Source organism: Coregonus clupeaformis, chromosome 13 (genome assembly GCF_020615455.1).
Source record: "Coregonus clupeaformis isolate EN_2021a chromosome 13, ASM2061545v1, whole genome shotgun sequence".
NCBI classification, from domain to species: Eukaryota; Metazoa; Chordata; class Actinopteri; order Salmoniformes; family Salmonidae; genus Coregonus; species Coregonus clupeaformis.
Window position 1 is genome coordinate 37297978 of NC_059204.1, and position 14959 is coordinate 37312936.

General features: G+C 42.2%; 1 protein-coding gene across 1 annotated transcript in view; it reads left to right on the forward strand.

Moving 5' to 3' along the window:
* Positions 1-14959, forward strand: part of LOC121579909 (unconventional myosin-XVIIIa) — a 110926-nt gene that overhangs the window by 898 nt on the left and 95069 nt on the right. Inside the window, exon 2 of the mRNA XM_041894886.2 lies at positions 9500-10634. Within this exon, the coding sequence (XP_041750820.2) occupies positions 9624-10634 (1011 nt within the window). The 5' untranslated portion in view covers positions 9500-9623. The remainder of the gene's footprint in view (positions 1-9499; positions 10635-14959) is intronic.

Sequence of the window (14959 nt, forward strand, 5' to 3'; positions counted from 1 at the left end):
ATTGGAGGATGGCAGTGTCTTATTTATTTTTGTCAAGTTTGGTTTATCAATGTGTCGCAATAGTAGAGAACACTATCACTACTGTCATTCACTGACAGCTTTCAGCTGCAGGGCGTGGTTGGAGTGAGGTGGTCAGGAAGTGAATGGCTTCTGATTCAGCAACCTGATTGGAAGATGATGATCCATACACAGATATATGGTGCTTTCAAGACAAATGGGAACTCGAAAAAAAGGGAGGTCAAATCATGACGTCTGTGATCTTCAGGTCGGAAAGTCAGAGCTCTAGAAAGATGCCCGAGTTTCCGACTTGGAATTCCGAGTTGGATGACCGTTCTAAATGATTTTCCCAGTCGGAAGTCGGAGATATCCGAGTTCCCAGTTGTTTTTAACTCGGCGATATAATTGATTAAGATTAGATAACAGCCAGCACACTATTTGGCCGTTCAGGACTGGGACTGTACTGGTGTAAAGGGAGTCTATTTCGGAAACCAAGAGAAAGTGTACTGGTCCCTTTTCTTCGGGCACATTAGTTTTCAATGAAGGGTCAACAGGGACACACTCTTTTGCCTTAGCCCTCCCACTTACAACTTGGAAATAACATTATTTGTGTCACATCAATGGAAATGTACAAAAGACATATCAGCATACCGATTTATTTTGGAAACCCCATAGTAATCTGCCCGAAAAAGTGTGTAACATCACTTATAAGTGTAGTGGTTTTGAACAGTTTACTGACAGAAAAGAAGCAACATTGTTATTTAATGAAAGGCAGCCTCCAACACATCTGATACCCTCACTACAACAATGGTGTCTGGTAGCTTCTACCAAGCCCTTGGTGAGCAAGTTAATTGAGACATTGAAATGCATTGCTGTGTAAAGCTGACCCACTCCCAGGCCCTGACAGTTTAAAGGCCAAGTGCAGTCAAAATTCAGTTTTTCCTATGTTTTGTATCATATTGTACAACAGCTGATGAAAAATGTGATCAGTGTTATTTCCTGATAGTTGCTGGTTGAAAATATAATCTACACAGAACCTTCTAAACTTCAGGTTGGCATGGGCGGGAGTTTCGGCTTTCGATGGTGCCATCACCATGCGGTAAATTGGTTAGTAGACCAATAAGAAAGAGTTCCAAACCTCTCTGCCAATAAACAGCTCATTTTCAGTTTTCCCCTTCTCAGACCACTCCCAGACAGTCTTAGCAAAATTATTGCTTGAGAAATAATTTTTTGCTAAAAAGCAATTTTTGCCTATTTTAATGGAAATCTTTTACAGTTAGGCACTAAATTATTACCCAGAAATGATTTGATATTGATATTAAAACAGCTGCATTGGGCCTTAAATTTTTTTCTTGCATGTTCATGAGAGTACTTTTCTAAATTCCAGCATAATATACTGTATCTTTAAATTGAAAGTAACTGTGAAAATTAGCTGTTATTAGAAAAGAGATTTGGAACTCACTTTCTTATTGGCCTATTAAACCACTTAAATATTAAGTCCCCCGTTTAGGGGACCTGGGTGGTTCTGGTACCGGTTCCGACTGACATTTTTGCTGATAAATTGATCTGTGGACACCGTAGATCGAAATGGCTTGCATTGAGCGGTAGGCATGGTTCTCACAGACACAGAAGTATATCCAAAGATTTTTACAACTAACCCAAGATGGACCACAACCTGTCGTTTCCAATGTGAGCAAATTAATCAAATCGGGGAGAACAAACAAGGAGCTGGGCAGAGCCAAGCACGAGCTAACAAGATGCTATTAGCGCGTTCAAGCATGTATTCACATATTTCCATTAGGGAACACCTATTCTGTTAAGTGCGCGTGTGCAATAACTCAACCCTTGCACTCCTTCTAAACAGCACAATTGTTTGAAACTTTGGGAAAGGGTCAAGTCTACAAAACCTAGTCCAGTCTGTTCGTAACAGATTGTAGTTTTGGGAACAGAAAACTGTATTGAGATCAAATGTTTAATCGATGAGAAAATTAGCAGAATGTCGGCCACTGGGCTTCCTCTTATCACCATATTTGGTGCTGAGTGGAAATGCCAGCCGGATGCTTCAGATTTATACATCCGGTGAAACATCTGGCTCATTGCAAAGATTATAGATATACTGACAAGATACTTGTCTCTCCACCCTAACAATGGGAGTTGTTGTCCGCAAAGCAGCACTGCGGTCTGTCAAGCTCCCGCCTATTACTCTATTTGGATTGGTGGATACATCTCATTATTTTATTTAAACATTTTACATTCAATGAAGGTTGTTGACGTCAACCGCTTGTATTCAATGGAGAGAGATGCTATGCTACTAGCCTCGTGTCATTAATATGCATAGCCATCTCGAGACAACTCAGATATAAAGGTTTTTTTCACAAAGTTGCCGGGACGTCACGTGTCCTACTTATATCAGTACACTCGTAACAACCTTACGAAACTTCAATTAGATCAAATAAACATCATGTAGCAAATAAGCCATTCAATTTATTTTGTTGACCAAATTTGACTGTCATTGACCTCCATACAAAAACTCCTCACTTGGATACCGAAAGAAACTAAACACCGCCACCTGCTGGCAGAGTTGGGACTGTCATGGCTAGAAGGGATCCAGTTTGTGTCAAATTAAAGTCAAAAGTTGATTTTAGTTTTTGCATTTTAGCTAACCATGACCCTTTTCGTAACCTTAACCTAATTATCCCAACCTGCTTCATTAATTCTCCTAACCTGCTACGAAAAGTCAAATCTGACGATAATTTCACAAAAGCTGGATCCCTTCTAGCCATGACCCTTTCGGTCCTTTCTTTCACTTAGCCTCTTCCTCTCTGCTTATTGTTCTCTGTGGTATATATTTTCTGCCTGTGTGAAGTAGGATGTGAACTCTGACACCACTTGAAGCTGGGATGTCCCTCCTACCATTTCATTCTCTTCTCTCTTCCGACTGTCCATTTAACTTCATAAATGTGAAGTCCCCATATTTGGGGACCCAATTCAGTCTGGTATGAGAACGGTAGCCCCAATCTGCAAATGCAGGGTGTCTGCGGAAAGCTGAGTATATTGGCTATTGATTGGTGCCTTCAAATCTTTGGTGTGACTTACTACCATAGATGGACATACGAATTTATAAGGGCAGGCCGAGCCGATGACCTCATTTCAAGATGGCTGCTACCTACATTCTGGTTAGCGTTATTAAGCATAAACGAAATAAACATGGAATATGTTGATACACACCGAAAGCCGGGACTCCACAGATCATGAGGATATCTTATTTGTCTGCCTGTGACCTACCGTTATTGATCACCAGCCCCGAGAGTCAAAAGGTTTATTTTACACAACGTTTTCACCAAACATCTTTCAAGGGAAGCTTCCATTTGGTCTGTGTTTGAGCTCTAGCTACATGGGGGGGTATCAAATTAATCATTAGGTTGGTAGGAACAAATATTGCCAATGTTATCTGATGATGTATGACTTAATGGCAACATCGAATGTCCACCGAGTGCCTATATCTTTGCTCATCAAAAATATGATGTCGCCTGCTTACGCGCTGTAGGCATCCATTACACAGGGGATTGGCTACTATGGCACCTTGACAGTCTTGTAGCCAATGAGATACGTTTTCCAGGGATATGTAGTTGACCTGGGTGGGACAAAGCAAGGCCTAGAACCTTCTATGCGTAATGCGAACTATTGCTACCTTGCTCAGAGACGAGATGCACCGAGCACGCTACATTACATTGTAAACAGATTTCATCGCTTTAATTGAATGGCTTTAGCATAAAAGAAGGTAGCTATTAATAAGTACACCGACATAGAAGCTTTGAATAAAATACTGGAGTCGGACTCAGATCAGGGGAGCGATTTGGACAACGAGGATTTCGACTCGGCCGACAAAGATTGCTTCCTAGAAGGATTGGATCCACTTTTAGATCTGTAAGTAAATTATTTTCATGATTTTATATAGCTAATTTACTCTATTTATTTCGATTTTTATAAATTCTCAGCTTTTTGTGCTTTGGATTGAGTTTACATAGGCCTATGTAACAAGTAATGTCAATGTTATATAATTCCAAAGTAGATATTGTCTGTTTCATATTAGTTCACTTTTTTCTGTTCTAAATTTCATCCTTCATAACTTTGGAGAGGCCACTAAACTCTCATGGCCATGGTTTATTTGTGGTTCTCACGTCTGCCTTTGTCTCCAAAGTGTTACTGTTTGCATCGTGTGTGTGTGTGCTTCACACCTTCTATGTGAGTAACTGTACAGATAAAGGTTAGGCTTGGTGATTTTACTTTACAGTAATGTCATTTTGTAAATTTAGTCAACTGTAATTCTGTTTGTCTTACAACAATATATCCCTTTATTTTATTCACCACAGAGTGGAGGATGCAGAGGGTTTGGATGATGACATTTGTGAGCCACCCCTCCCCAGCAAGCGCCTTCACCCCCCACTGATGAAACTGAGGACAGGTGGCATACGGTCCTTGAAGATGATTAACCAGAACAATTTAGGTTTAAACCCAAACGACCTGAAGGCCCACAGTTGGTTAGTGATGAAACATACACCCGCTTACAGCTGGTTCAGCTCTACTTTACCACCTCTGTACTGGGAACACTAATTAGTAATACCAACAGGTATGGGGACAAGAAGCAGCAGGGGGGAAGGAAGATGTCCTGGAAACCTATCACCATGGGTGACATGCTCAACTACATTTCCTTGGTGATTTACATGGGACTGTTGAAGGTATCAAGACTAGTTGACAACTGGAGCAAGTCCCCACTCTATCGGTTCGAGTTCCCCACCTCCATCATGAGTGAAAACCGATTCTTCACATGAGTGACCCACAAAAGGATCAGGAGAATGACCAGAAGAAGGGGACTGCAGGGTATGATCATCTTGCAAGAGTCAAGCCCCTTTATCATGACATGGTGGAGGGATGCAGAACTTACTTCAAGCCTGCTCAAAATCTATCAATAGATGAGCGCATGGTTGCCTCAAAGGCTTGAATTGGCTTGAAGCAATATATGAAAAATAAGCCAACCAAATGGGGCTACAAGCTCTTTGTGCTAGCCGATTCAGCCTCTGCCTACATATGGAACTTATTCATCTATGAAGGCAAGGCGATCACACCCACTGGGAAGGGCCTTAGTTATGACTCTGTCATGCAGCTGATGGACTTCCCCTTACTTGGCAGTGGGTACAACATCTTTGTGGACAATTGTTATACTAGTCCCATGCTTTTCATAGACATCTTGAAAAAGGGTATAGGGGCACCATTCGTCCTAACAGAATCAAGGTAAAGGTAAACAACATGACAAAGACAGCGGAGAGGGGGACCATACGTTGGATCAGGACTAACAAGCTGCTTTTTGTGAAATGGAAGGACACTAGGGAAGTACCCATGCTCACCACACAGCATAAGGTATTCAATAATGACGGTGGTGAAAAATGCCAATGGGGCATGGGTGAGGAAGAATGTCCCCGTTTCTGTGAAGAACTTCAATGTCAGCATGGGGGGTGTCGACCTATCTGATGCTCTGATAGGCTACTACCAGGTCCTCCACAAGACCAGGAAGTGGTATAATACTTTTTTTTACCACATTGTGGACATTGCTACAGTAAACGCTTTCATTCTCCACAAGCAGATGGCCAAAGCAAAAGGTCAAACCTCTCTCTCCCATTTGGCCTTCCGAGAGCAGCTGGTGTTGGAAATGGCTGAATTGGGGGCCCAAAGCAACCTCACAACCATCACAAGACCCCCCACTCAAGGTGAGCGCCACTATCCAACACACATGCCAAAAGACAAAAGGAAGAACTGCAAGCATTGCACAAAACACGGGGGGAGGGTGAAGGGTGAAATGCCAGATCTTCTGTCCGGACTGCTTCAAAGAAAGTGAAATCTAATCATTTACACCTGGGATGTAAAACGAACACGAATGCCATTTGTAAATAGTTCCGCTTATTTAAAATTGTGCACCTTTTTTAGTGAAGGACACGTGTGTAACCAAGTTTTTGTTTGATAAGACGTTTTTATATATTTTTTTAATGAACAGTACCAGTCAAGTTTGGACACACCTACTCATTCCAGGGTTTTTCTTTATTTTTACTATTTTCTACATTGTAGAATAATAGTGAAGACATCAAAACTATGAAATAACACATATGGAATCATGTAGTAACCAAAAAAGTGTTAAACAAATCAAAATATATTTGAGATTCTTCAAATAGCCACTCTTTGCCTTGATGACAGCTTTGCATACTCTTGGCATTCTCTCAACCAGCTTCATGAGGTAGTCACCTGGAATGCATTTCAATTAACAGGTGTGTCTTCATAAAAGTTAATTTGTGGAATTTATTTCCTTCTTAATGTGTTTGAGCCATTCAGTTGTGTTGTGACAAGGTAGGGGTGGTATACAGAAGATAGCCCTATTTGGTAAAAGACCAAGTCCATATTATAGCAAGAACAGCTCAAATAAGCAAAGAGAAACCACAGTCCATCATTACTTTAAGACATGAAGGTCAGTCAATACGGAACGTTTCAAGAACTTTGAGTGTTTCTTCAAGTGCAGTTGCAAAAACCATCACGCGCTATGATGAAACTGGCTCTCATGAGGACCGCCACAGGAATGGAAGAACCAGAGTTACCTCTGCTGCAGAGGATAAATTCATTAGAGTTACTAGCCTCAGAAATTGCAACCCAAATAAATGCTTCACAGAGTTCAAGTAAAAGACACATCTCAACATCAACTGTTCAGAGGGGACTGTGTGAATCAGGCCTTCATGGTCGAATTGCTGCAAAGAAACCACTACTAAAGGACACCAATAAGAAGAAGAGACTTGTTTGGGCCAAGAAACACAAGCAATGGACATTAGACCTGTGGAAATTTGTCCTTAGGCCTGGAGTCGAAATTTGAGATTTTTGGTTCCAACCGCCGTGTCTTTGTGAGACGCGGTGTGGGTGAACGGATGACGTGTATTTCCCGCCATAAAGCATGGAGGAGGAGGTGTGATGGTGTGGGGGTGCTTTGCTGGTGACACTGTCTGTGATTTATTTAGAATTCAAGGCACACTTAACCAGCATGGCTGCCATAGCATTCTGCAGCGATACGCCATCCCATCTGGTTTGGGCTTAGTCCCACTCTCATTTGTTTTTCAACAGGACATTGACCCAACACACCTCCAGGCTGTGTAAGGGCTATTTGACCAAGAAGGAGAGTGATGGAGTGCTGCATCAGATGACCTGGCCTCCACAATCCCCCGACCTCAACCCAATTGAGATTGTTTGGGATGAGTCGGACGGCAGAGTGAAGGAAAAGTAGCCAACAAGTGCTCAGCATATGTGGGAACTCCTTCAAGACTGTTGGAAAAGCATTCCAGGTGAAGCTGGTTGAGAGAATGCCAAGAGTGTGCAAAGCTGTCATGAAGGCAAAGTGTGGCTATTCGAAGAATCTCAAATATATAATATATTTTGATTAGTTTAAAACTGTTTTTGGTTACTACATGATTCCATATGTGTTATTTCATAGTTTTGATGTCTAAAAATAAATAAAAACCTTGAATGAGTAGGTGTGTCCAAACTTTTGACTGGTAGTGTATATCTGTTGCTTTTATATTGTTTTTGTAAACAGTTCATTTGTATGTGGGATCAATACATTGGATATGCCTAGGCTAAACGTTCAGACACTTTGGAGAGGTTGAAAAAACACTTGGATATCCCATGTATGTCCGCCGACACCACCACAATGTTTGAGAGAGGTTGGTGTTGTAGTAATTTAGTTTTTATAGTGAACAATAACACATCCAGTGTGCAAAAACAGTGCAATTACCACATTCTGACACTTTGGAGAGGCTGAAAGGACACTTGAATGTACCCTGGATACCCCATAACACCACCACAATGTTTGAGTGAGGTTGATATGGTAGAAATTGTGTTTTTATACTGAACAAATTGCATTTAGGGATTGCAAATATGTAATAGCACTGGAATTATCTAATATACAGACATGCCACTTTGGAGAGGTTTAGAGACACTTGGAAACGTCCCGTGACCACACCTGACACCACTTACTATAACATCTGCCCATTTCTAGTTGCTAGGTCTATCAATCACATTTTTTTCTGATATAGTTCACATGTTGTGGAAGCCATCTGATGTGTTTCAAGCTCTAGTCATCAATAATTCACTTATAACTTGTCAATGAAAGATGACTTTCAAAATAAAACAAATAAAAAATGGTTATTGTGTATTCTGAACTATGTAACTCATATCTTCTGATCATTTCCTCATAATCTCCCAGATGTCTTCTTTCAAAGTTTTTGCATGTCAGAATCATGTAATTACACATGAATAGCAGTTACTTTTGGGTATGTCTCTTTAGGCGGAAATCTACATTTACCATTACATTTAAGAGGTTAACTCCTGGCTGAACCCTACTTCACAGCCACTGACAAAGCACATGCCTGCAATCCTTACATGGTAGCGCAGCAGGTTTCGTTACTGTAGCGGGTCAATTTATAGACAACTTGATGAAAGTAATCTAAAATAATTCATAGATTTCTGTTTGTCATAGATGGACAATATTAATATGGGATGAAAGACGAGTTCAGGAAGCCAAGTTAGTGCTCGTGTGGCGTTCACAGCAGTGGGGGCAGACGTTTTGATCAATAGAGACCTTTAGAAAATATGCAAATATATGTATTTTACAGTTTAAGGAAGGTGAAATCTTATAGTTAGCCATTTTATAATTTGATTATACTATATTTAGAAAGCTTAAGTCATTTCAAGCCTTATTCATACAGTTTTGTTGAATAGTAAATACATCATATAAAATAGTTAATATTTTCAAATTTGTATCATATTTGTACTGTGTACTTGACCTTATGTCCTCAAAGGTGACTACACCTCAGCAATTTATACAAATGTTTACAAGAAAGGTGAGCTTTGTACCTTTTTGGCATATGCATTACTAGTTACTGTTTATGCTCATGCTAAATAATTACTTATGAGGATTACGTAGATTACAATTTAGATTACATGATGTCACCAGGCAGACCAATACTGCATCCCACAAAAACTGGCAGGAATTTCAGGTGGTCTTTTCAAACAGCTCTTACACTAAAAGGGCATTATCATCATTTTCACAAGTTCACAGTATTATTCCAACCTCATAGTGTGGATATACTGTATATAAAACACAGGACAATCACGATTTTGTCTGCACTAGGCCTTAAACATAAAATAAAAATATTTCACTCATATTGTAATTAATTATAGGTCATATTTCATAGATATCTGGAAACACTGGACAGCTACTTTAAATGAGCCTAGACATTCCCTGGTGACAAACACTCTTTCTGTCATTGTCTCTAGCCATGGGCATGCCACATGATCTGAAATGATATCTCATTGCCATTGTATTGGGTGATTGTTGGATTATGGCCTGGCCAAATACTTACTTGACTGTCTCTTCTCTCCTCATGGCCCCTCTGTTGATGACATTTCAAAGTGTCACCCAGATGCTTCCATGACCTGAGTCAAAAGCCTGAACTGATACTTCACTTGTGTATGGAACCCCCCTGGTGTAAACCTACACAAACCAACCTTGAGGGGGTTGCTATTTGGAGCCAAATATGTTCCATCTGATCAAGAAAGACAAGGATGAGAGGAAGAAGGACAAAAAAGACAGGAAGGACAAAAAGGAGAGGATGTCACAGGCAGAGCTGAAGAGCCTGGACGAGATGAGCCAGAGGCGGGGCTTCTTCAACCTCCACCGAGGAGGCTCTAAGAGGGACTCTAAGGTCAAGCTGGAGATCTCCAGCCCCATCCCTATCAAGGTGGCCATCAACACAGAGCTCAGCCTTACTGATCTAGACGCTGATCGCTTCAGTAACCGTGGCAGCATGGTCCTGGACCCGGGCCAGATGAGTGCAACCAGCTCCAGTGATGACATCAAGGGGGAGGGGGGACAGGACCCCCATCGCATCTCTGTGAAGGAGCGGGCGGCCAAGTTCGGCGGTCTGGCCAAGCAGAACTCCCAGGTGGGCCAGATCATGAAGCCCTTCTCCCAGAGGAGCAAAGAGGAGAGTGCCTCTGAGGCCTCCACACCGGGCTCAACTCAACCGTCTCCCCAATTAGAGAACAAGGTGTTTGACCCCCACCACAGACGGGGTTCCCAGCAGCATCCCCAGGTCCACAGCAGGGCTGGGAAAAGGGTTCACATCCCAGAGGTGGTGGAGAAGACCTTCCCTGCAGACCTGCGGCTGCCTGGCGTCATGGCTCCACCTATGCCTGAGCCCAGGGAACTGGAGCTGCAGCGCCGCAACACAGGAGACTTTGGCTTCTCCTTGCGCCGCACCACCATGTTGGACCGAAGGTCTGATGGTGGGGTTTACCGGAGGGTTGTACACTTTGCTGAGCCTGGAGCTGGGACCAAGGACCTGGCGCTGGGTCTGGTGCCTGGAGACAGGTTGGTGGAGATCAACGGACAAAACGTGGAGAATAGGAGCCGGGACGAGATCGTGGAGAAGATCCGTCAGTCTGGGGACTCTGTGAGGCTAAAGGTTCAGCCCATCGTGGAGCTGAGTGAGCTGAGCCGCTGCTGGCTGAGGAGCAGTGAGGGGCTGCGCAGCGAGGCCTACGATGTAAGTACCTAATTTGTCGTGCCTTTTTAACCTTTTCAACCAAGGTGCTGTCAGTAATATATTCCACATATCAGGGGACTCTTTGGTGATTGCTGATGATTGTGAGTCTGTACCTGAGAGAATTTGTGAAGGGCCTGTTGGAAAAGGCCAGTTCCTAATGAGGAAGTGTGGGTATCTTATTTTCTTACAGTTTGACAACTGCACTGCACATGCTTTGTGCTGCTTTTATCTTCTAAAGTTTCTAAACACATTCGTTTTCAGCAATCGATCACACTCTATCACTACCCTTCCATTGAACTGAACTGTGTGTGACAGGAAGAGTTGACTCTCTTTCTGGACCTGTATATCCAGTTGATGACTAAATCAGGGGCCTCATTACGAAAAGTAGTGTTTACCTTACTCTGACCTGAGAATGTGAAGCATGGCTGTACAACCCCATACTGAGTGTGTTTTCTTATGTTTGGCATTCTTCAGCAGAGATGCCTGCCTCTCAGTTAGGTAACCACAGTACTACAGTGCCTTCAGAAATGATTCATACCCCTTGACTTATTCCAGATTTGGTTGTTAAAGCCTGAATTCAAAATGGATTCAATAGATTTTTGTTCTCACACATTTACACACAATACCCCATAATGACAAAGTGAAAACATGTTTTTAGAAATTTAGCAAATGTATTGAAATGAAATACAGAAATGTCTCATTTACATAAGTATTCACACCCCTGAGTCAATACTTTGTAGAAGCACCTTTGGCGGCGATTACAACTGTGAGTCTTTTTGGGTAAGTCTCTAAGAGCTTTGCACACCTGGATTGTACAATATTTGCAGTATTACTTAAGTGCCTTGTTGCAAACAGGATGCATGTTTTGGAATATTTTTTATTCTGTACAGGCTTCCTTCTTTTCACTCTGTCATTTAGGTTAGTATTGTCAAGTAATTACAATGGTGTTCATCAATCCTCAGTTTTCTCATATCACAACCATTAAACTCTGTAACTGTTTTAAAATCACCATTGGCCTCATGGTGAAATCTCTGAGCAGTTTCCTTCCTCTCCGGCAACTGAGTTAGGAAGGACGGATGTATCTTTGTAGGAACTGGGTGTATTGATACACCATCCAAAGTGTAATTAATAATTTCACCATGCTCAAAGGGATATTCAGGGTCTGCTTTTTTTAGTTCACACATCTACCAATCGGTGCCCTTCTTTGCGAGGCATTGAAAAACCTCCCTGGTCTTTGTGGTTGAATCTGTGCTTGACATTCACTACTTGATTGATGGACCTTACAGATAATTGTATGTGTGGGGTATGGAGATGGGGTAGTCATTCAAAAATCATGTTAACCAGTATTATTGAACACGGAATGAGTCCATGCAACTTATTATGCGATTTGTTAAGCACATTTTTACTCCCGAACTTATTTAGGCTTGCCATAACAAAGGGGTTGAATACTTATTGACTCAAGACATTTCAGCTTTACATTTTTTTATTAAATTCTAACATTTTCTTCAAGCAAAATTCCACTTAGACATTATGAGGTATTGTGTGTAGATCAGTGAAACAATCTCAATGTAATACTTTTTAAATTCAGGCTGTAACACAACAAAATGTGGAAAAAGTAAAGGGGTGTGAATAATTTTTGGAGGCACTGTACGTGGTTCCACAGTCACCTCACAGAGAGGGTGACACGTTTCTCTCTGTATGCCGGGTGTGAGGAGCTGCCTCCTGTGGAGAGGCTTGATGACGCTGTCCTGTGTGTACTGTGTGTGTCTGGTATATGTAATCCCATACTCCCCCTCCTACCTCCCCCTTTGACTCCAAACAAAGACGAGCTGGAGGGGAGTTTTGTAGGACAATAGCACAAAGATTACAACAGCCCCATGGCCATATGTTGTTGCAATAACAAACGAAGGCCCGGTTTGCAGTTGTCTGTACAATCTCATGACATGAGTTTGTAGTTCCGAGTTGCACTGCAGTAGTTACAAGAGAAGCATATTGTTATGGTTTTTATAAGGATTTTATGAACTTTTGGTCAATAATCTATGCTCTGTTCGAATAGGGAGTGAGTGTGGCAGTTGAAAGTGTGGATAAAAGCTCTGTCCTGCCCCTCCCACTTCTAACCTTTCAACCCCACACACTTGTCCCATGTTCCTGTGTAACAGGTCTTTCTACTGTTATCTCTCTGGTAGGCTACCAGAGTAGGATTCCTGTCATTCCTACTCTTCTCCAACAGTTACTGTATATGACAAGATTCCCCAACATTTTACTATCCACTTTTTATTACTCATGATTAGGTCCTAATCATGTCCATTTGTTGTGTAGAGATACAGGGACATCATCACAAACTCAAGGATCCTGCAGACTCATAATACATGGTCCAAAATGGAACTGAAATTGAATGGGCGTTTTTTGCTTCCTCATGTGAAGAGGAAGTGAAGGTCACAGCTCCTTTTTTTTTTTTAGAGTTGAATTGTTTTATTAGACTGGTGGTGCATATCCATGTCAGTCACCAGAGGGTTTGTTATTCTGGTGCCCAATGCCTGGTGCTTTGTTCCAGAAACAAACAAACACACAGGGTGACAGGGCTTCAGCAAGAATCTGAATAAACGCCTGGGAAAGTTGGTCATCACTCAAATCTACAGAGAGAAGGGTGTCCAGTCCGAGCCTTTGCCACTCCCAGGACAGAGTATGTATAAGTCTGTATCCTGGTTCACTACTGCTAGGGCAATTCTGAGGTTCTACCCAGATGTGTGCCCTATCTCTCACACCCCCTGCTGGGTCAGGGCAGTGGGTATGTCAGCTAAGAAGCTTAGTACCAACCAACCAACCAACCAACCACCCAGCAGGCCAATGCCCACTACAGACAGATGCCCCACTGACTTAGGCTCCAGATAGACCACTGACTGGGGTATTGTTGGCAGGTTCAGTAGACCTAGCAGAGCAGCATCAGACAGGTCTGGACTGGTCTTATGATTTACATCATGTGCTGTACTTGATCATATCCTCTTTTCATACCCTTGTATTGTGGACATTGTCCTCTTGGTCCTGTACAGCAAGCTGTGGGTTGGTATTGAGTTGTGCTGGGAATGTGTGACTTTCTGCAGATGGTTAAACGAGCTGGAAGGGGAATTTACGATTACGATGTGTTAATTAGAGAGTTTAGAATGGATTGGGTAGATGGATCTCTAGCTGTGTGCTAAAAAAAGGATCTTCTCTCTGGTTCCTGTAGCCCTAGATATAATTTGAGAATATTTATAGTATCAAAGTCCATTTCCTTCTCTTTTGGCAAGGTGTGTGGAATGTTGGATTTCCTCCTGCATTGCCCAGGGATGTGGACTTTGCTCGGTACTGTAGTCTACGTAGAGTCTAAATTAAAATAGAACTGCACAGAATATGGCACTATCCATTTGATATCACAATTCCTCAAAAATATGTGTTTATACATTTGTTCATATTGGCAGTGTGACCAGGTCACCCCCGCTAGTTAAATGGATGGGGGTGAGTGGGTGGGAATGTACATTGTGTGGCTCTGGACTGCACATAAACAAGCAGTGTGAACTGTGAAGGTGTTGTGTTTCTCGTTACTCTCCCATAGCCTCCACCAGCAGGCTTGTCAGGCAGGATCCACACACCTGGCAACCAGATGCTCAGAGGCTTACACATAAAATGAAATCACATTTTATTTGTCACATACACGTGTTTAGCAGATGTTATTGCGGGTGTAGCGAAATGCTTGTGCTTCTAGCTCCGACAGTGCAGTAATATCTAACAAGTAATATCTAACAATTTCACAACATATACCCAATACACACAAATCTAAGTAAGGAATGGAATTAAGAATATATATATATATGAATATATGGACTAAGATACAGTATATACATATGAGATGAGTAATGCAAGATATGTAAACATTATTAAAGTGACTAGTGTTCCATTTCTTAAAGTGGCCAGTGATTTCTAGTCTATGTCTATAGGCAGCAGCCTCTTATGTGCTAGTGATGGCTATTTAATAGTCTGATGGCCTTGAGATAGAAGCTGTTTTTCAGTCTCTCGGTCCCAGCTTTGATGCACCTGTACTGACCTTGCCTGCTGGATGATAGCGGGGTGAACAGGGAGTGGCTTGGGTGGTTGATTTCCTTGATGATCTTTTTGGCCTTCCTGTGACATCGGGTGCTGTAGGTGTCCTGGAGGGTGGGTAGTTTGCCCCCGGTAATGCATTCGGCAGACCGCACCACCCTCTGGAGAGCCCTGCGGTTGCGGGCGGTGCAGTTGCCGTAGCAGGCGGTGATACAGCCCGACAGGATGCTCTCAATTGTGCATCTGTA